Source organism: Puma concolor, chromosome A3 (assembly GCF_028749965.1).
Source record: "Puma concolor isolate L17-30 chromosome A3, mPumCon1.1.hap2, whole genome shotgun sequence".
In the NCBI taxonomy this organism is placed as follows: Eukaryota; Metazoa; Chordata; class Mammalia; order Carnivora; family Felidae; genus Puma; species Puma concolor.
In genome coordinates this window covers 15,694,070-15,715,846 of record NC_141669.1, presented here as the reverse complement: position 1 = coordinate 15,715,846, position 21,777 = coordinate 15,694,070, and the positions used below count along the sequence as shown (strand labels likewise).

At 40.0% G+C, this 21,777-nt stretch overlaps 1 protein-coding gene across 1 annotated transcript; it reads left to right on the top strand.

Moving 5' to 3' along the window:
- The first annotated feature begins 3,092 nt into the window (after nucleotides 1–3,092).
- Nucleotides 3,093–21,447, top strand: LAPTM4A (lysosomal protein transmembrane 4 alpha). Its single transcript, XM_025927227.2, has 7 exons — nucleotides 3,093–3,374; nucleotides 11,859–11,979; nucleotides 15,842–15,918; nucleotides 16,019–16,141; nucleotides 19,097–19,192; nucleotides 19,720–19,818; nucleotides 20,810–21,447. The coding sequence occupies exons 1-7, from the start codon at nucleotides 3,264–3,266 to the stop codon at nucleotides 20,882–20,884; spliced, it is 702 nt and encodes a 233-aa protein (XP_025783012.1). The 5' UTR covers nucleotides 3,093–3,263; the 3' UTR covers nucleotides 20,885–21,447.
- Nucleotides 21,448–21,777: the final 330 nt, after the last annotated feature.

The window sequence follows — 21,777 nt, the reverse complement described above, 5'->3', positions numbered from 1 at the left end:
AATCCTCTTATTTCTTGGAAGTAATGAATAGATTTTTTATAGATGAATTCATCTATAAATGCTTTATTATTATTATTTTTAATTTTTTAATGTTTTATTTATTTTTGAGAAACAGAGAGAGACAGACTGTGAGCAGGAGAGGGGCAGAGAGAGAGACACACACAGAATCCAAAGCAGGCTTCAGGCTCTGAGCTGTCAGCACAGAGCCTGATGCAGGGCTTGAACCCACGAACTGTGAGATCATGACCTGAGCCGAAGTCAGAGGCTCAACCGACTGAGCCATGCAGGCACCCCTGCTATAAATGCTTTTATTGGCAGTTAGCTTTTCCTTGGTAGAAGCCTTTAAAAATTGTCTTCCCCAAGAGTGCTATGATGAAAGTTGATAGGGAAGGATAATATAGAAGAGGACTTTTTAACCATAAATTATGGCATGAAAGGTCAAATTAAAATAACATGTTATCAGTTGGGGTGGGAATTTCACAGCTGAGGAATTGGAATCTGCTCTTACATTTTGATTGATCTTCCATGTCATCACTGCTCATACTTTACCTCTTTGTCTCTGTGCCAAGTTCTGGATCGGTTCATCAGTGCAATCTTCTAATTCACTAATTTTCTCTCAAAATGACTCAATCAAGAGTTTATCCAATCTATTGAGATTTTCATTGTCTGTTTCATACTTTTCCATTTCAGTGGGGTTCCTCTTCCTCTTAAGGCTGACCCTTCATTTGGGCTCAGCAACCAGTCCCTTCTCCCATCCCCCTCCTTTAGTAGTTTATTGAGATATAATTCACATTCGCACACATTTCACCTAAAGTGTACAGTTTAATGGGTTTTTGTATATTCATAGTTGTGCCACCATCACTACAACCTGTTGTAGAACATTTTCATCATTAAAAAAAGAACGTTATCATCACTGAAAAAGAAACTACATTAAAAAGAAAAGAGAAGAAACTCCATCCCCTTTAGCAATCATCCCTGTCCCTCACTGACTCCAGCCACTGGCAACCACTAATATACTTTCTGTGTCTATATATTTGACTATTCTGGACATTTCATAAAAATGGTCTATACAACAAAACATTGTGGTCTGTGATTGCCTTCTTTCACTTAGCATAGTGTTTCTGAGGTGGATTATGCATTCATTTTTATTGCTAAGTTACATCCCATTAGTATGGATACATTACATTTTACTTTTCCATTCATTGGCTAATGGACATTTGGATTGTTTCCATTTTTTTTTCCATATAAGTAATGCCACTATGAACATTTGTTACAAGGTTTTGTGTGAACTTGATTCTCTTTATATACGTAGGAGTGGAATTGCTGGATCTTACGGCAACTCCGTGTTTAACTTCTTGAGAAACTAACTTTTTCACAACATGTGCACCATTTTACATTCTCACCAGCAATTTATGAAGGTTCCAATTTCTCCACATCCTGGCTTTGTAACCTTGGATGTGAAATTTAACTTTTCTGTGGAGTTAAATAATATAAAATCACCTTCCCTATAGTTATTGTTGAAAGGATGAAATGATTCAAAATAGTGATTGAACCCCTGCACAGAACACAGTAAGGGCTATGTAATTTTGAAGGGGAGAGGGGAGTGTTGGTATGGACTAAAGTGGAGATATGTCAATTCATTATGAGTCAAATTGCTTCCACCCCACTCCATCCTTCAGTGTAGCCTCACCTAACTATGGCCTCCCATATTGCAAGTATTATCCAAACCAGGATAATCGTCCATGGACAATTTCTTCCATGTTGCAGAAGTAAACAAAGTCTCTGCTCTTCTAGAATTTACATTTTAGTGGGGAGAGATAATCAATAAATCAATGTATAACTTCAAGCGGTGTTCACTGAAGCCATGTCAATGCAATAACCTTTACTCTGAATTCACTGTGGTCTCCAGCTAAGAATACACTTGGCAGGGTTGGGGGAGGCCTTTCTCTTCCCTAAAAGGGAGTGTACTTTCCCAACAGTTGAACCATGTATTTTTTTTTTTTTAAAGTAAAATCCTTAAGTCTCACACAAATACAAAATAAACAAGTGGCAAAGATTTTATTTATTCAATGAGGAAACCAGTTAACATGATAGTACCAGTTTAAAGGAGAATTTAAAGTACTCACTTATATTGTTGAATTGTGAATGGGAGATGAATTTACAAATAGATGCAAAATGGCTTTCTCCCAGGAGCGTTAAGATTCATTGTCAAGTTCAATGGACAGGAGTATTTCCTTTTGCTATTAGCTATCTACAATAGAGAGTTGTACAGAGTTCCGCAAAGAAAGATGGAAAGCCCACATAGAATCAGGGTACCCAGAAAGGTGTGTCAGACTATGGCTGGTTTTTCACTTTAGGAACCCAGGAATCTCTTGGTCCATTTCAACGTGTTTCACAATTTTTCCCAATAAAAATCACTTATCTGTAAAGACCCAGAAACTAAACAGTTCTTCTACTTTATCTTTTTATTTTTCTCAATCCTCTTGCTTCTTAGTTGCTTAAGAGTTAGGTGGTCTTTTCTTTGCTCCCAAAAAGAAGTCTTCAAAGTGAGGGAGTGTGGAAACCTAAAACTGTACTCTTCCAAGAAGTCCCCAATTCCCACCCCTGCATCGAGGAAGGCTCCAGAACGGGGATTAGCCCCACCCCTTTCCCAGTGGCACCGCCCCCGGTCAGCCAAATAATCAAGCTGCGCGCAAAGGTCACGTGAGCAGCCTCGGTCCCGTGACGCCTCCGAAGCCGTTCGTGGCGGAGACACAGAAAAGTCCTTCGTGCCCGCTTTCTCCCACCAACCCATCTTGTCTCTGCTTCTCCCCATTAAATGCTTCTTTTATTGTCGCTCTCGTCTCGGGTATGGTAAACCACCAACCTCTCCCGACCTATTCTAGGCCTACGAGCCAGTTCCGGCCCTCTAGTAAGAGGCGGGGATTCATTAGCGCTAAGGCGAGTCGCACTTCTGATTGGGCGTGACGTCTTGTCAGTCTCCATGTTTGTCCAATCAGGGGCCGAGTCCACCCAGCTTTCCGCTCTTCCATTGGCCTGTGTGCGGGGAAGGTGGAGGAAGAGGGGTAAACCGAGGTCGCGCGAGAGCGGCGCTCGGCACTTAGTGCGCAGGTGCGAAGGAGCTGACTGGGGCCCGGGCCAGGGGAGGGCTTGAAGACGCGTCGTTTGGATTTGGAGACTGTGGCAAAGCTATCTGGGTTCGACTTCTGGGCGAAAAGCGTTTGTCAGGGGCCCATCCTAGAACGAAGCCTGAGAGATTCCCGATGGTGTCCATGACTTTCAAGCGGAGCCGCAGTGACCGGTTCTACAGCACCCGTTGCTGCGGTTGTTGCCATGTCCGCACCGGGACGATCATCCTGGGGACCTGGTATATGGTAAGGGCGGGCGGGGCGGGAGGATTGGGGCCCTGGGGGAATGCGCATGAGCGGGAAGTGGGGGAGCCGGGTCTGAAATGTAGGGAGTGTTCACTGGGAGAGGGTGGGACTGAAAGGGGGTGTTGGGTGGGGCGAGAAGGCATAGGGGAGACTCTTTTTAGGGTGTTGTAAGTTTGAGAGAGGAGACTGTGGCCTTGAATCAGCGTGGGGTGGGTAGGAATGGGGAGATTGTTCCTTGGCACAAATTACAGGAGAAAGTCGGGGTGGGGAGAAGCGGAGGAGTTGTGGGCGGGGGGTGGGGAGGATGGAGAGTAGGGGTGGTGGGTAGGAGGGATAATGGTACTAGGATTTGGTAAGGAGTTCTGGAAAGTACCCGGTTTAGGCCCTTTTTGTACTTCCGTGATCAGAAAGAACCCTCTTCCACGTACACTCCCTGGAATTTTGTTCCCTACAAAACAATTAAGAGTGGATCCTGAGAAATGTAGCCCAGTTTCGACATTGTCTTACCGGAAAGGAAAACGAAAGATCCAGCTATAACTCAGTTGCCTGTGGTTCTTGGACCTTATTTTGTTATAATATGTGTGTGTGTGATGTAGGCAGAAAGGCCTCTGTTGTGAATCTGGAGGTTCTCTTAGAGGCAATACCTTTTGCCAGGATTTACACGCGATCTGATTTTTCCTGATTCAACTACCCCTTGCCCATTAGACGCTTTTTATTTCAAACCCATTCCGGTTTTTGAGACCTTTATTGAGAGCCTCCTTTATTCTGGCCACATATGGTAGCATTTCCTGGATTCCAAGATCCATGTAAGTCTGTATCATAAACCAAGTTGACAGTGTTATTGATTGGTGGTTCACCAGTAATACTTTTGTGATTTCTTAACCACCATCTCCAGTATTCCTACACTTTGAAGGTAATTATGACCCTGTTGGGATAGCTTTAGGCTATAATGACTTCACTGAAGCTTTGACAAACTTCTTATATTGTTGACTTGATTGGCGGTTCTCACCAATGACTGATTTGTTGTTGTTTGAGGTTTTTTTGTTGGTTTGGTTTGGTATGGAGAATTGTGGTATTAGTGATACTGTATTGTTTCAGTTAACTTCTGTGAACTATAAGAAAAAAAAAAAACTTCACACATTCTTTTTTGCCTTTCTGTGTTATCATTACTTCCCTACCCAGTGCCTTGAAATCATTAGTATTTGGACAAACACCAGATGACAATAATCTTAGGTAGATACTGTTTCATGGCCCACCTCCAGGGGACTACCGGACCCTCGCATTATTCCTGACTGCCCTGTTTTTTGTTTGTTTTTTTTACAGTTTTGCTTTATTGATGTACATTTTAAAAAACAAAACTTCGATGTGTAGGCTTATTTGCTAGTTTCTAGGTTTGTTTTAATGTTTCCTATACTTCCATATTCAGAAATCTCATCTTACTGGCATAAAATTATATCAAATTTCCCCTCAGAAACTCTGTTTTATATTTTAACTGATTTGTAATATTGGACATTAATCAGCTAATGGACGGTAATAGCACTGTATTCCTAACTTCCTTTTATTTATTCTCCATTTTGCCAGGGGTCTGGGTCTTCCATTTCTTTTGTTCTTAGCTCTGCCTTCCATTCCCCTAAATGAATCATACAAGGGTCCTCAAGCCTCTTACTCTACCCTGTCTGCCTTGTCCCTAGAAGATAACCCTCCCTCCTACTAAACTGAGGTGTGTCCACCAGCTGGGACTCTTCCTGAAAACCTAATCGTCCTGTTTCTTCTCAGATCCTTCCCTCCATTCACAGAACAAAGGATTTCTAACTCCTCCTCAAGAAGGAAATAACCACCATCCCAATTTCAACCATCTGAATGTAATTGGCGGTATTTCTTTCCAGTCTTTTCTAGGCAGATTTTTTTTTTTTTTTTAATGCTATGGGATCAGCTCATAAAAGTGAAAGGAATTGCAGGGGAAAATATGAGTTACAAACAGCAAACCAAAAATGCAGGGAGTAAAACTTTAGTAAGGGTATTTACTCTCCCAAAATAGGGAGTGAGGAGTTTAAATTTACTCCCCACTGGAGGCACTTGATGTGAAAACGTTTTACATCTCCTTATTTTCCATGTTTTAGTTTTCACAATTTTAGAAGGATGCCATAGCTGTTTTTCATTGCATGGGCTTTTAGGTTAATAGAACATTATAAGCTTCTAAAATCAATTAATCTGCCTTAAAATAAGGGATTTATTGGTCATCTGCAATGTAGAAGGCTTTGGTAGACACAGAAAGAGAGTAAATCACAGGGACCATATGCCATTGTCTATTCTGTTTCTATTATCTGCCACACAGAGGCACTCAAATGTTCTGTCTTGAAAATTGTATCTGCACTTATTTTATGGTATTACAGAGGTTTTTGGAGCACATATACAAAAATGAGACTTAACAGTACAGTGACAAAGGAGAGGGGAAGGTGATCGGTAACATCAAATTTTAGTTGGATAAAGGACTGGACAAAGGACATTGGTTTTGTTGGTGACTTTCAAAAGTGTAGCTTCCGTACCATGGCAGTATTAAAAAACACAATTTCTGTCTAGTTGGGAAGGTGTGTAACCTTTTAGAAAACAAGACCACCCAGGTAAAGTATAGGGTAATATCTCTAAACAAAAAGGACTTGTCCAAACAGTGCATTTTGTTGCTAGAAGCTTCTTTACTAAAATAGAAGTAATATGGGATTGAGTGAGGTAGAACGTCCCTTCCTCCTCCAGTACCTTGTCAGGATACTCCCTTCCTAAGTTTCAGGTGGGAGAATATCTATGATGATGGCCTCTGTGCTGTTTGGAATTCGGGGGTAGGGGGTGCAGTTCTCTCCCTCCTGCTGGGCCTAGAGGCTGTATCAGTGAATGTATCGGATACAGTGTCATTGCTTTCCGGCAACTGGTCTGGTGTTCAGGCCGTTCCAACACGGTGTACTAAAGTATTAATTCTATGGTATTAAATAGGACATAGAGAAGTCAGAGCCAGTTCTGTGCACCAGAGGTACCAGCCCTGAAGTGTTAGCTTTTGGCATTTTAGATTTGAAAGAAGCATGGGTGGCCTAATCCCTGGTCAAGTAATACAAAGTTTCAGAATGAGCTCTAGTTTAAATTCTGGCATTCCTAAAATTGTTTTCTGTTATTTATTGAAGAATCTGAAGCCAGATGATTTCAAACCGATTTGTTACATAGAAGTTCAAATGTTCATTGAATAATTGAAAATAGTCTTGATGAGTAGGTGTCCTCCTTCATGGTTGATGGTGTGTTACAAGAATACATTTTGAGGGGCCACCTGGGTGGCTCAGTTGGTTAAGCGGCCGACTTAGGCTCAGGTCATGATCTCGCAGTTTGTGAGTTCGAGCCGCCCTGCGTCGGGCTCTGTGCTGACGACTCAGAGCCTGGAGCCTTCTTCGGATTCTGTGTCTCCCCCTCTCTCTGCCCCTCCCCTGCTCATGCTCTGTGTCTGTCTGTCTCTCAATAATAAATAAACGTTAAATAAAAAGAATACATTTTGAGCATTTGTAATAATTTTGTTTTGGAAAGATTTAATATATTGCTAATTTTTCATGAATGTCTCAGCCATAAATAATCTAAAGCTAGGTGACTGGGAGAGAGGTGAAGACAGGTGTCCTCAAACTGTATTCTTTTCCAACCCTCACCCCTGACTCCTTTAAATAAGAGTATAACCTATTTATATTTTGAAGTTAATATCTTTCCTCAAACACACTTTTTTTGTGCCTCGGTACTTTGACATGTGCTTTTTTTTTCTCCCCCCAAGTCACATTTTAAAAACAATATATTAAGGAAAATTTCAAATCTAAAGAATAATGAGATAGTATTAACATCTCCCATTTACTCATCACCCAGCTTCCACTGTTAATAGCATTTTGCCAGTTCCATTTCATTTTTTAATGGTTAGCCCAGCTGTTTTCTTGGTGAAGCTTTTCTTATTTCTCAGCCAGAGGGATCTGGTTTCCTCACTGTGTATCTGGAAAAGTTTCTTTTTTTTTTTTTTTTTTTTTTTTTTTTTTTTAAATTTTTTTTTTTTCAACGTTTATTTATTTTTGGGACAGAGAGAGACAGAGCATGAACAGGGGAGGGTCAGAGAGAGAGGGAGACACAGAATCGGAAACAGGCTCCAGGCTCTGAGCCATCAGCCCAGAGCCCGACGCGGGGCTCGAACTCACGGACCGCGAGATCGTGACCTGGCTGAAGTCGGCCGCTTAACCGACTGCGCCACCCAGGCGCCCCTGGAAAAGTTTCTTTATACTATTTGTATGTACTTATTAAATACTACTTATTACATGATTACTAATGATTATCTTTTCATTTTTCTCCCCCACAAGATGTTCTTGAGGGAGAAAGATGATAGGTCTTTCTCTATAAAGGTGTATAGCAGCTAGCTTGTTAATTAGAACATTTGAAGTATTCATTAGACATTTGTTAAATTAATTGCCACCTCTTAAATATAGTAGGAATAACTCATTTGTACTGCACATTTGTAACTACCAGTAAACAACAGGAGGCTTATATATATGTGAAACATGTAACAGAATTTTTGGAGGTTGGCCATTTTGATCTTTATCAGCTGGCAGTGCTTTGCTGACTGGCTCCCAGTGGAGACTCTCTCTGCCTGTGAGACCCTTATCAGGATGGCCTGAAGCACACACTTTGTTTTATAGTCTCAGCAGATACTGGGTGGTGGCAGAATGTGCTTTGCAAACCTAAAGAATAATGATTTAAAACAAAAACCAGCCCCCAAAGAATCATCTGGGATGGGTGTGGCAGCAAGAGGAGAAAGCAAAGAGGAATTCCTCTTCTGAGGCCCAGGGCTTCCGTGGGCCTGGGCCTGGTAGCCTGGTAACCGTATCTCTGTAACAAGTAAAATCCAACACATCTGGCTTTTGTTAATTCTTTGTTTACTTATACAAGGTGTGCAGAAGGCTTGCAAAAACCATGTAAACCACATAATTTAACCTAATAAATGCACAGGACTGCTTCTACATTGAATGGTATGTTTGTAGCTCGTGCTGTTAACATGTTTGCTGTCTTCTGTACCTCCATATTATGAGGTTTAGAAATTAATCATTATTTAAATTACATTTTTGGTTTTTTTCCTGAATATCGTAAAAGGAAAAAATTGGGAATAAATATTAACAAATTGTACATACTTGCTATTATTCAGAGAAATTTTATACCAAATTTTATATTGCAAAACTGTAAAGTCAATTTTATATATTTTTTTTAAAATGCTACAGTTCGAGGGACTGTAATTAAATAGCACAGGGCCTAAATATGAGCACAGGGTGGGTGCTCAGTGGTAAGTCTTTTAAGATCACAAGGATGGATTTTCCAGGTTAATATTTAAAATGAAAGTTGAGATTTTAATGAAATATACTGACATAATGGAATATAATTTTTTTTTTATTTTTTTAATGTTTATTTTATTTTTGAGAGAGAGAGCGTGAGCAAGCAGGGGAGGGGCAGGGAGAGAGGGAGACAACAGAATCTGAAGCAGGCTCCGAGCTCTGAGCTGTCAGCACAGAGCCTGATGCGGGGCTCGAATCCACGAACCGCGAGATCATGACCTGACCAAAGTCAGATGCCCAACTGACTGAGCCACCCAGGCGCCCCTAGAATATATTAACTCAGTGAAGATTTGAAGAAGTGTGAGCTTTTAAAGAAGTAGCACTGCAATTTATTTTATTTATCCTTTCTTCGTCCTTTTGATCTTTGACTTTTGTTTAATACTCAGGGCTGTGACAGTGAAATGAGATTTGAAGTGTCACTGCGAGTCTGTGGCTTATCTATGAGAAGAAAAATAGATTTTTAAAAAGTTGTTTTGTAAGTTTTTCTGTTAGACAGCACGAGAGGGGGAGGGCCATGCAGAGGGGGAGAGAGAGAATCCCAAGCATGCTCCGCAGCTGCCAGCACAGAGCCCAACACAGTGCTGCATCCCACGACCATGAGATCATGACCTGAGCTGCAACTGAGAGTTGGACGCTCAACTGACTGAACCACTCAGGTGCTCCAGAAAAATACATTTTTATAAGTCCTACATGCAGTAAAAATATTTAAGAAGGGAAAATTAAACTCCTAAATATTTTGGTTGTGTCATTTCCTTCATCTAGTAATTGAGTTTGCATAGTTTTCTTGACATGAGACTGTTTTTCTGTACTATGCAGAGCTACTCTTTTTTTTAAGTTTATTTATTTTGAAAGAGAGAGCTCACAGGGGAGGGGCAGAGACAGAAGTATAGAGAGAATCCCAAGCAGGCACCTTGCTGTCTGCATGGAGCCGGATATGGGACTCAAACTCATGCATGAACTGTGAGATCTTGACCTGAGCCAAAAGCAAGAGTCAGATAGATGCTTAACTGACAGAGCCACCCAGGTGTCCCTGTGCAGAGCTATTTAACTATGACTGTATAGTGTTTAGCAAAGAATAATTTGCTGGATTGATTTCAAACTGCTTTCTATAAGGCTTCAGTAGATACATCTGATTGTTCAATAATTAATTCACCTAGTTGTATTAGCTCCTACTCCTATACCACACACTAGCCAAAACCCATTGCAGTAAAAATGCACCCCCCCCCCCCCGCCCCGCAAAGAAAATCAGCCTTCAACTGGGGAGCCACCTTGCAAATATGATTGTCCCGTGTAAGACCTTTCAAGAGTTGAAGGATAAAGTACCTTGCTTTTGAGCAATGCAAGGGAAAAGGTATGTTACTGAACATATTTATTTGGACAGTAAAGTATAAACATAGCCTTAGATAATAGCGTCTTCTGGAAAGGCCTCAAAACAGGAGTTGCTTAGGAATTGGTATAAGTAATCCTGTGGTGCTAAGAAGCTGGTTGTCTTAAATGGAGTCAGGTTTGTGTCCTTGTTCTAACCTTTGTCCTCTGTAACACAAGTTATTTCTCTTGCTGAAACTTAGTTTCCTCATCTGCAAATGGGCTTTAGTAATATTTACTTCAGCAGGTGGTTGGGAGGAATAAGTGAAATAATATACTGTATGTGAATATGCTTAGTATACAGTATATTCTCAATAAATGTCAGTTGATTCTGAATTTGGTATTGTTTAGATCCCCTAACCTTTTTGAATGATTAAAATTGGTGTGCATGTCACAGAGAATGTGCAGTGCCTCCAGCTGATAAAATCATTTATCATTCATGGTGGATAGGAGAGAGCTATGTAATAGAGTTTGTTCAAAGTACAGTTGATGGTCAAGGCTCTAACATACCTTAAAAGCATCAAATGTTCAGATTTTTACAAAGGGAGGAGGATATGTTTCTGTGCACTTTAGATAGGGAAGCCTAACTCCAAGCCTAGGTGGTTTTCTCTATTGAATCATTAACAGGACTGTTTTTGAGCACTTCAAGAAGCGGTGCCTCCTGGCATACTGCAGGGATTCTTTAACCACTGGAGGCATAAATAATTACCGCTTCAAATAGAGTTACAACCCTGGTAAACTAGAAAAACTCAACAGATACTATGATGGAATTGCAGCAGGAAATTTGACAAAGTCTCAAGATGTTTCTCTGAACGAGATCAAGAATTCTGTTCAAAGATTGCTGATTAATGGGAAGAGGACGCCTCCTGTGCTTGGCCCGGTTCTCTTTTCCAGTGACTGAGGTGGAGATACTGATTACATGCTGATCATATTTTTAAATGCTGGAAGCTAAAAAACAAGATAGTAAATCTGTGGGGTGTCCGCCAGAAAATCTTGACAGGCAAGAATATAAGATGAAATTCCATTGCAAATGTATCAAGCCCTTATACTAACTGTACAGATTAGAATCCAACTAACTGTACAGGTTCAGGTGGTAGCTTAGCAGGATCAAGTGTGAAAAAGAATGAAGGGTTTTAGGGAGTTGCTGTCATGTAACGTTCCAAAAATTTATGAAGCCAGTGCGAATTGGCTTTCATTGAAATTTGTTAGCTTAGGCTCTAGCGGCTGAGACCCTGCTGTGCTCTGACCAAGCTGATCTTAACCTCATTTTAATGGTATGTCCAACAAACTGGAGCATGTGTATAGAGGAGAGCAGAGAGGAGGTAGTGAGGTAAGCCTGCTGGATCACTATATTCTTAACTGATGGTATTACATAAGTAATGTTGGATGAACTGTGGCTTCTTCAAACTCAGAAATTCTGAGATCGGTGTATGAATAAACATGAACAATCTGTAATGATTCCTTTTAATCATTTTGCCATTTTGTTGATATTAACGCAAGTTCAGGCAATACATCTTTTCTCTGAAACAATTAAGTTTATACTTTAGGAAATAATTATTTTTCAGCTGTTCTTCTATGGTATTGCATACTATTTTATCTACAGGTTAATCTGTTATTTTCTGTCTTTGTTACTGCAAGTAAAACAGTTTAAATATGGAAAGACATCCGAAGATTGTGAAGACTGTTTCCTGATGAATAATATAACAGATACCAAACATCTTATCTTTCACAGGTGGTAAACCTATTGATGGCAATTTTGCTGACTGTGGAAGTAACTCATCCAAACTCAATGCCAGCTGTCAACATTCAGTATGAAGTCATTGGCAATTACTATTCATCCGAGAGAATGGCTGGTATGTTTTTAGGTGAAAATATATCCTTTAATCACACACACTATTCAGAGAATTGATTAAATTATTGTTAAGTTATTTTACTTGCTGAGGCATAAAAGTGTTTTTGTGGGTTTTTCAAATTATTCAGTGAGAATTATAATTGAGCACTTTTGCCCAGAAAATGCTATGGACTACTAGATTTTTGAGAAATATACATTGTATACCTTTGATTCCTATCTGGTGCTGTGGAGATGATAAGAAGAAATTACAAAAAGACTTGTGAGACTCTGAAGGTCAGCTAGCAAGTGTAGTAGAGGATGGGAGCAAATAGGCTTACAGGAACATGTGAAATATGAATTATTGGAATAGTTGGTGATATCTTTTGCTCAGGGTCACAATTCTAAATATATATCTATCATTTAGATGAAGAAAGACACTGTTGGAGTTAGAAATAGAAGACATTCATGTAAATTACCTTTTTAAACCTGTTTACTCTCCAGTAACATTTTCATTATTTATCTTTCTCTAAAACACAGGAGCAGGGGTGCCTGGGTGGCTTAGTTGGTTAAGTGTCAGACTTCGGCTCTGGTCATGATCTTCTAGTTTGTGGGTTCGAGCCCCGTATGGGGCTCTGTACTGACAGCTCAGAGTCTGGAGCCTGCTTCGGATTCTGTGTCTCCCTCTCTCTCTCTCTCTCTCTGCCCTTCCCTGCTCTCACTCTGTCTCTCTCTCCTCTCAAAAATAAATAAACATTAATGGGGCACTTGGGTGTCTCAGTTGGTTAAGCGGCTGACTTGGGCTCAGGTCATGATCTCATGGTTCATGAGTTTGAGCCCCGCGTTGGGTTCTGTGCTGACAGCTCAGAACCTTGAGCCTGCTTCAGATTCTGTGTCTCCCTCTCTCTCTGCTCCTCTCGTGCTCTGTCTCTCAAAACTGAATAAACGTTAAAAAAATTTTTTTAATAAATAAGCATTAAAATTTAAAATACAGGTTCAGAAATATTTTAGTTAAGATTGTATATTATGAATAGAAATTTAATGTTCGAACAGAAAATTATGCCTCAAACTTTGCAGTATGAACAGCTTTTTTGCGTGTTGATTTTTTTAAATTTCACTTCAGAAAAATGTTCTGAGTTCTCATGTGTAAGTTGTATTTATAATATTATAGGATTTAAGTTACCATATTTTTAGTTTTATTAGCTTTTATTGTAAGTTCTTGAGCTTCATTAAATTTATGGTCTTCCCATAAGCTTATGAAGTTGTTTTTTAAAAAAATTTGGTTGTGGGGGCACCTAGTTGGCCCAGTTGTTAGAGCACGTGACTCTTGATCTCAGGGTTGTCGTTCAAGCTCCGTGTTGGGTGTGGAGCCTACTTAAAAATAAATAAAAATTGGTTGTTAATTTAAATAATTCACTGTCTACAGGGCCAGCTGCCTTTTCTAGGATTCAAGTAGAGTTCTGTGGGCATCTGTTGACATTACAGTATGAAATCACTAACAGTTTTTTACACTGTGCTTTAAAAAAATTTTTTTAAGTTTATTTATTTTGAGAGAGAGACAGTGTGAGTGTAGTGGGGGGCCAGAAAGAGCAGGGGAGAGAGAGTCCTAAGCAGGATCCACACTGCCAGCACAGAGCCTGACACGGGGCTCAAACTCATGAAACTGCAAGATCATGACCTGAGCCAAGACAAAAAGTTGGATGCTTAACCGACTGAGCTACCCAGGCTCCCCTTTAAGTGCTTTGTAAAAATGTGTCTACTAAAAAAAATAAATAAAAATGTGTCTACTGAGTGTCCATTCAGATCTTTATAATCCTTTAATTATGTTGTCAAGTGTGGTAAAAGAAATACCAAGAGCATATTAGAAACCTCCCTTCTGGAGTTTGTTTTTTCTTAAGTAGTCTGTTTCTCTATTTAAAATAAAAACCAAAATACAACGATGAATAAAACTTTAGTTTTTAATGCCTGTTTTTGGTATTTTAGGCTGTAAAATTATATAAAACCTGCTAATGTTGGCATTTTTCAGCATGCAGTGTCAGCTTGTGTTTCTCTTTAAATCAAGGTGTAGAAAAAGATTTATGGCTGTTGACATTCTTATGCTGTGGCTGGAGCTGCAGGGATGAAGCCACAGGTTTTACTGCATGCTGCATGGCTGCCGTGGCCACCGTAGTGGGAATCAGATACGGAGTTAGCATACTTTTGTTGATTCTAGTTCTGCCAAAACCTTTTTTGAGAGAACATAAAAATGTGTAGTTCTTGGTCATACAGTAGTTTGTGTCTCTAACGGAAGTGGAACGTTGACCCTCCCACAGGCGCAGTGTTAAAATGTCAAGTTAATTTCTGATCATTGGCCTGCGGCTGATTGTAAATAATGAGGTTTGCAGTTAGTCAGCTAAACAGAATATGACCCTCAATATATATGAAATGCTTCTGCAACATATACAAGCTGCTTTTCAAATGTGAATTTAACCTTAATTTTATTCACTTTGGTAACGGGTGAACACTTGGGGCCCCCTGGAGGAGGTTTTTGAATGTGGTGGTGGATGGAAACCTGAGGTTCATATCTGTGCGTTTAGCCCTCATATTTTGTTTGCTTTATTGAGTCACAAATATTGGAGTGTCTCGCTCTAGGTATTGTGTATGTATTTTTCACCTGTTATTCCATTTCTCCCCTTTTTTGCTACAGGGTATCTAAAGGATATCCTATATCCTCTAGAAAAATCTAAAGACGGCCCTTAACTTAGCACCAAATACTGATGATGTTTATACTTCCAAGTGACAAGATGATACATGATATCATGTGTGATATCCAGCAGTTATTCTAATCATCCATCATCATTAGTGCCTTTCTGGTTCTTAATATCTATCCAGAGTCAAAGAATTAACTTTAGATCTGCTAAAAAAAAAAACCTCTCAAGTGTGGCTTAGTAGTGTTGAAATTACTCAGGTGTTTTGTGAGGTAATTAATGAATTTGGATAACCTTGAGGAAGGAGACAGGTGAAGAACAAAGAAGAAAATGGGCTTGTTAAAGCAGTGGAGAAATCAAGGGCAAGGAGTGGGGAGCAGGGAGTTCCCATGTTGGCGTAAGAGAGAGGAGGTTAATGGAGAACCTTGAATCTCTATATTTTCTCTTGAGGCCAGAGAGGGCAGCTGTAGTGCTCTGAGTTTATGTGTCTTTTAAGCAGATACCAGCCTTTCCCTCCTTTTGAGCCCTGCTCATTTCACAAGACCCAACATGTGTCATTTCTTCCATATTTTTTCCCTGATTCCCCAAGGACAGCTAATCCAATGTAGCACTTGCCACATTGGATTATCATTATCTGCATGCCTTCAGACTCTTAGGCTCTGGGCAGAGACCTGTCTCCCTAGCAGAGTGACTGGTTGATGATAAGAGTCAATGAGTTGTAGCAATTTAATAAACAAAAACAAAGGGGTGAATTCCTCAAAACTTCATTACTTAATGCTGAGATGGATTTTTTTTTTTTTTTTTTAACTCTCTTGGCTTTAGGTTTTTTTCGGAGGCATTCTGGAAAATACTCATTTTTTTTAAGCTAGCTTTAACACGTAATTTTGTTGGGGTGCCTGAGTGGTTCAGTTGGTTGAGCCTCTGACTCTTGACTTTGGCTCAGGTCATGATCTCATGGTTTCGTGAGTTCCAGCCCCACATCAGACTCTGTGCTGATAGTGAGAAGCCTGCTTGGGAATCTGTCTCCCCCTCTCTCTCTGCCCCTCTCCCCCTTGCTCTCTGTCTCTTCTCTCTCTCAAAATAAATAAAAATAAACTTTAAAAGAAACCCCCAAAAAACAAAAACCATTTTGTCATGAAGAGTTTTGGGGTTTTTTTGGTGCATAAGTAGCTTAATTAGATTTTTTTTTTGTTTTCTTAGATAATGCCTGTGTTCTTTTTGCTGTCTCTGTTCTTATGTTTATCATCAGTTCAATGCTGGTATATGGAGCAATTTCTGTAAGTACCCTATATTTTTGACTTTGTGTTTGACCTTTACTGAGTGGCACTTAATATTTCATATTTGTGTTGTGATGTTGTGATTATTTTTTTTCTTCAGTATCAAGTGGGTTGGCTGATTCCATTCTTCTGCTACCGGCTTTTTGACTTCGTTCTCAGTTGTCTGGTTGCTATCAGTTCTCTCACTTACTTGCCAAGAATCAAAGAGTATCTGGATCAATTAGTAAGTGTGTATACTAATTAAACTTTTTCTCTTCATTTTAAGTACAGTATGTAAATCAAAATTTTGAGTCAGCTTTCGGTGCTATTTTTATTTTAATCTACCCTGTTTATTTTTAAAAGTGTTTCAAAATAATTATTGCTCCTCTTAACTACCTTGTTAAAGCCAGTAATATACATAGGATATTTTCTTACCGTGCTACTTGGATATTCTAGTATTAAAAGTCTCTAAATATGGGGCACCTGGGTGGCTCATTCAGTTGAGCTTCTGACTCTTGATTTTGGCTCAGGTTGTGGTCTCATGGTTCATGAGATCAAGCCTTACATTGGGCTCTGTGCTGATAGTGGGGCCTGCTTGGGATTGTCTCTCTGCTCCTTCACCCCTCCCCCAAAATAAATAAATATTTTTTTGAAAAGCCTCTAAAGGTGGATATCATAGAACTTAAGGAGTAGTTCAACTTTTGTTTTGAGTATACCGGTACTATAATCACTTGGTTATACAGGCTTCCCCTTCTATCCAAAAGCGCATTCCTTTAAAATCTTCTGTAAGCTGAAATGTTGTAAATGTTTGTTCCCAGACCCCAAAAGTAATCTTAGTCTTTTCTGACACCCAAGGGCACGTCTTGCTAACAGATGCCCAAAATAAATAGAGGTAAAGCACAAAGGCTCACACACCCAGTTCAGAGCTGTTCAGGCTGGATGCTGAGCTGCTGAATGTAGTTCCCAGGGGAGGAGCTTGGTAAGGCCCCTCTAGCTGCTTGGGGTGTGCTCGGCCTCTACAACAGCTTGCTGCAATGCAAACACTGGATGCCATTTCTGCTTCTCCCCTTTTTAATTTGCCGGCATCAATAGCAAATATTTGAGTGCTTACTGTATCCTTCCCTCCATTCAAGGCAAATTATTGGTGAATGGTGTAGATACAAACATAAACATAACTTCCTCTCTCTCTCGAGCAGACATGAATTGGGGGAGTTAAGACATGAAGGTGTTATCTGTGTTAATGAACTATAACTGTTACACAGCATTCAGTGAGGAGCTTAGATTAGTGCCCTGTGATGGAGGGGTAGGGAACCCTCTGGGTTGGAGTAAGGTCTGCAAGGAGGTGTGAAGTCCAGATAAATGGAAGTTCATTTCAAAAATGCTGTCGTTAGGAATTTTCTCCCGACTTGGCAGATATCCTGCCTATTGTATCTTGTGTACCACCACATTTATTCATTCAGAAAACATTTGGTGGTTGCTGCTTCTGTGCAAGGCATTCTGCTAGGTTCTTGGGATACATCAGTAGAACTCATTTGCTAGTAAAGGGATTGGAAAATTAATTGACAATTACTGCAGTAAAACTGTGAAGGAAAAGTATTGGCTGCGTGAGTGGATATCATACCGATGTCAGACCTGGGCTGGGAAGCGAGACTTGAATTGCACTCAAGAGTGTAGTAGGAATTAAGATAGGGAAAATGTAGGAGCAAATGTCCCAGGTCAGAGACCCCTTGAGGCAGGAAGGAACATGGTATAGTCAGAGGACTAAAAGGGGACCATGGTGCCTGCCACATAGAGAAAGGGAGGGAAGCAGCACGTACATGATGAGCTAGAGAGAAGGGGTTGGGGGCAGGGCCTGGTGTCCTGGTTGGCTGTGGTCAGAAACTTCCTCATTCTAGATCTCTTGTCTTGTCATGTCGTGTTTGGCTGAAAGATTGCAAGCTTTCTGAATAAAATCTGTAGCGTTCCCCATGAGCTGGTCTCATTCAATTTTTGTCCTTTTATTTATAATAAAGGTTTAAAGAACAGTTTTGTCCCAAGGAGACAGCTGTGTTTGGAGTTGGTGTGTGGATGCTTTTTTCTTTTTCAGTCCTTTGGGATTTTTACATGCTGCTTATTTTTGAAAATTATTTGGGCCTTTGTATTTACATTTCCGTTAAAAACAGATATGTTTTTAAAAATTAAATGAGTTTTATAGGAAAACTTTAGGGTGAAATTTTTTTAGTATTCCTTTTATAGACCCCAGTGGTTTCTCCACTCTGTCATTATATTCACTTGGTCTCTCAGAGTGGCAATACTTTCTTTTTTGGCCAGCTTATAAATCATAAATTATTCCTTTGTAGTACCCTTCTCCTGGAACCTAGCTTAATGAGTAAATAAAGTTGAACCCTTCACAATGGAACATAGTAAGTCTGCAGTAAGCCACAGAATCTTACCTGCCTTTATAACCAGGGGCATGCCTTCTTTTTGCCCCTTTCTGATGAGCATTGAGACTGACAGTTGGCTCTTAGAAAAATTAATTTCCCCACGTAGGACTAAATGGCCCCTGAAACTTAGGTAAGCCTTAGCACTTCATAACTTAGCAACTCAGGGACAAGTCTGCAGTCGCATACAGGAGATCATCTTTTTCCAAAGGCCAGCAAAATGTAAAACAGGGAAGAGGAAAGATGAGCTCAGCTCATACAGCAGAATTCAAATGCATTTGAGGTGTTCAGTAGCATGCATTCATGATGATGAGGCTTAAAGGTACAGTGAGTTCAATTCTGTTTACTAGTTTTTATTAGAATATCAGTTCTGATTTTGGTGCCTTTCTGTTTGTATTTTTAAGATGCTCTCTAGACTGTCACAACATGCAGCTGCCATAGCTGAATTATGAGTGAATGTGTATGTGTTTGGTTAATAAACTTGATGGTTTCGAGCAGTTTTAGGTTAACAGCAAAATCGAATAGAAAGCACGCCCTTTCCTCCCTTACTGTCCACATCCCAGACCGTAGTGGTGCATTTGTTACAATTGATGGACCTACACTGACACATCGTTATCACCGAGAGTTCCTAGTTTACACTGGGTTCACTTACATTCTGCAGATTTGGACAAGTGTGTAATGATGTGTATTCATCACTGCGCTATCCTAGAGGGTAGTGTCCCTGCCCTAAATATCTTCTTTCCTCTGCCTGTTCACCTCTCCACCCCCTTTTTTTATAGCCTGATTTTCCCTACAAAGATGACCTCTTGGCATTGGACTCCAGCTGCCTCCTCTTCATTGTTCTTGTGTTCTTTGTCTTATTCATCATTTTTAAGGTGAGTTGCTGAACTAAATATTTGGGCTGTGACACTGTTCATCTAAACCTTTTTGTTGTCTTTTCTCCTCATAGTTCCAACAGTTAAGTGATAGTGTTTATTCGGACATAGTAGTAAAGATAACACCTAGGTGATGTCCTTCTCATTTCCAGAGAGTGATTGGAAATACCAGGATCCTTCCTAAGTGTAAAGAACATCATTATGTTTTTAGAAGTAGCTCATGATTTAATTGAAAATCTGTTCACATTCCAAAGGTTCAGAGACAGAATTTCCTTGGCAGCACAATGGTTATCAGACCTGAATTGCAACCCCAGTTCTGGTTTCTCTGTAAAATGATATTAATAAAGCTTGGGATATTTGAGTGGGGGCAAGTAGGCAAAGGGCCTGGCTTGTGCTAGGTCCAAATGGGTGTCCATTCCCTTTTCCAGGGAGAAAGTACACGGAAAAGCATTAGAAGTCACCTTAATTTTAGAGCAGGTAGTCTGCTGAGGTTCTGGCATGTGTCAATTTTGTTTGTGTTCTTTTAGGCATATCTAATCAACTGTGTTTGGAACTGCTATAAATACATCAACAACAGGAACATGCCGGAGATTGCTGTGTACCCTGCCTTCGAAGCACCTCCACAGGTGAACGATCTTTTAATACATTAAATCTTCAGTAGTTGTCATTGATCATTCTTAATGAGCCTAGGTCTTGACTGGCTCTTCAATGCCGTGTATGTGGTTTAGGACACAAATAGTTTAAATCCACAAGATGTAACATTTCCCAGTTGGAAACCTGGCTACATGGGTGAGAGACACCCTGCACTGCTCTGCTCATTCAGTCTGACTGTTAGGTTGGACTCGTAGGTAGTCTTGAAAAGGGTTGCATTTTGCAGAGGAGATCAGACAGGAAACAGCCCTGTGAGCCATGCCAGGCTTGTGGCTTCTGGAACCTCTAAGGATGGGGTACTGTCATTTACAGCTTGTGTTGCTTTTAAAAAAACATCCACACGATCAAAAGGGGGAGCTGAATTTTCTGTGGGGAGATGAATGCAGTGGGTTCCAGGAGTCTGTGGGGAGGTCTCCTTCCTGGGACCCTTTAGTTGCTGCTGTATTATCTTTCCAGGTTTTCAACATGTAGAATACATGTGGCCCATGTAGGGCCCGCCTCTCACACTTGAGTCACTTAGGTTGGAATGCTACTCTTACATAGATGTGCCCTTTACCCTAGAAGAAATGATATAAAAGTACCTGGCCCTTGAATTACAGATTCTGATGAAATTCAGGATCCAGGATCTTAATGGAGGCTTCCTTTAGCATGGGTCAGTGGTGCCCTTAACTTGGATTTGCAGCCCCTGAGGCACTGGTTCTGTCAGTCACACTGTAGGGAAGAGGGGAGAACGGTGCTACCTACTTCCTGTCAAGGTGCCCTGGTGGCCTCCGGTCAGTTCAGAAGCAAAACTCCATCTTCCCTTCCTTTGCCCCTCCCTCTTTAGCAGTCTTGGATCACCTCAGTTACGCTCAGGAACTTTTTAGCTAATAGTTTCTTCAGCTAAACTCGGAAAGCATTTGAATTATTCCAGACAGGAATTTTTCAAGGTGATTTAAGTCTGATACAATTTGTTTCTCTCTTCAGTATGTTTTGCCAACCTATGAAATGGCAGTGAAGATGCCTGAGAAAGAGCCACCGCCTCCTTACATACCTGCCTGAAGAAGTTCTGCCTTTGTCAATAAACCCTATACCAGCTTTTCGTCTTGTTTATTTTACAGAATGCTGCAATACAGGGCTCTTCAAACTTGTTTGGTATAAAATACACTTTCCTTTGTTTAAGCATTTATTTTCAAACACTAACAAGCTTTTTTGACATCTATTCGAAGTCGGTTTTATTTTGGGTTTTTTTTTTACCGTTATGTCTATTACATTTTAATAGTGTTTTTGAAGACAATCTAGGTTAAGCAAGAGCAAAGTGCCATTGTTTGCCTTGAAAGGGGGGAGGGATGGGGGTGTTCTCTACACATTTTCTTTTGTAACTTTGCACTTTCTTTATATAATAGTTTGCATTTTGGTTATTTGCTGCCCTGGGTACTTTCAGGAAGAATGACTAAAATATTCAGGGTGAGTAAGTTGGGTATAAGATCTGAAGTTTTCGGCTATGAAAACAGGAAAAATCTATACCATTTTAACTTGACTGTGGAAGATGACGGTTGCACGTTTCTAATTTGTATGTGTTTCCATCTTTGTGATAAGATGCTTTAATAAATCTCTTAAATATTTACTGTTGTCATTTTTAGAAAAAAGATTTGTTACCCTGTTTTGGTAGCTAGAACCTCACATTTTCCTTTACAATAAAGTCAAGACTATTGGGATCTTTTGGTACTTTGAGAACACAATGCTAGATTTCACTTGAAAGCATTTCTTTAGTTCAGTAACACAAATATTATTTAAAGTTAATATATTACTGGACTCACTGGCCAGGAATTAATATTATGGTTTGTTAGAAAAGTTATATGATGAGGGTAGCAAGCTGTGGGGTTTTTTTTAATATTAAGAATTTTTTTCATATTTGTGTATTTTTGAGAGAAAGCGTGAGTGAGGGAAGGGCA

Excerpts from the sequence above, each read along its gene's own strand:
- LAPTM4A (XM_025927227.2), top strand. The coding sequence starts at position 3,264 with ATGGTGTCCATGACTTTCAAGCGGAGCCGCAGTGACCGGTTCTACAGC. Across the intron at positions 15,919-16,018 it reads TGGTATATGGAGCAATTTCT|TATCAAGTGGGTTGGCTGAT; the intron begins GTAAGTACCCTA and ends TTTTTTCTTCAG. Across the intron at positions 19,819-20,809 it reads CCTTCGAAGCACCTCCACAG|TATGTTTTGCCAACCTATGA; the intron begins GTGAACGATCTT and ends TTCTCTCTTCAG.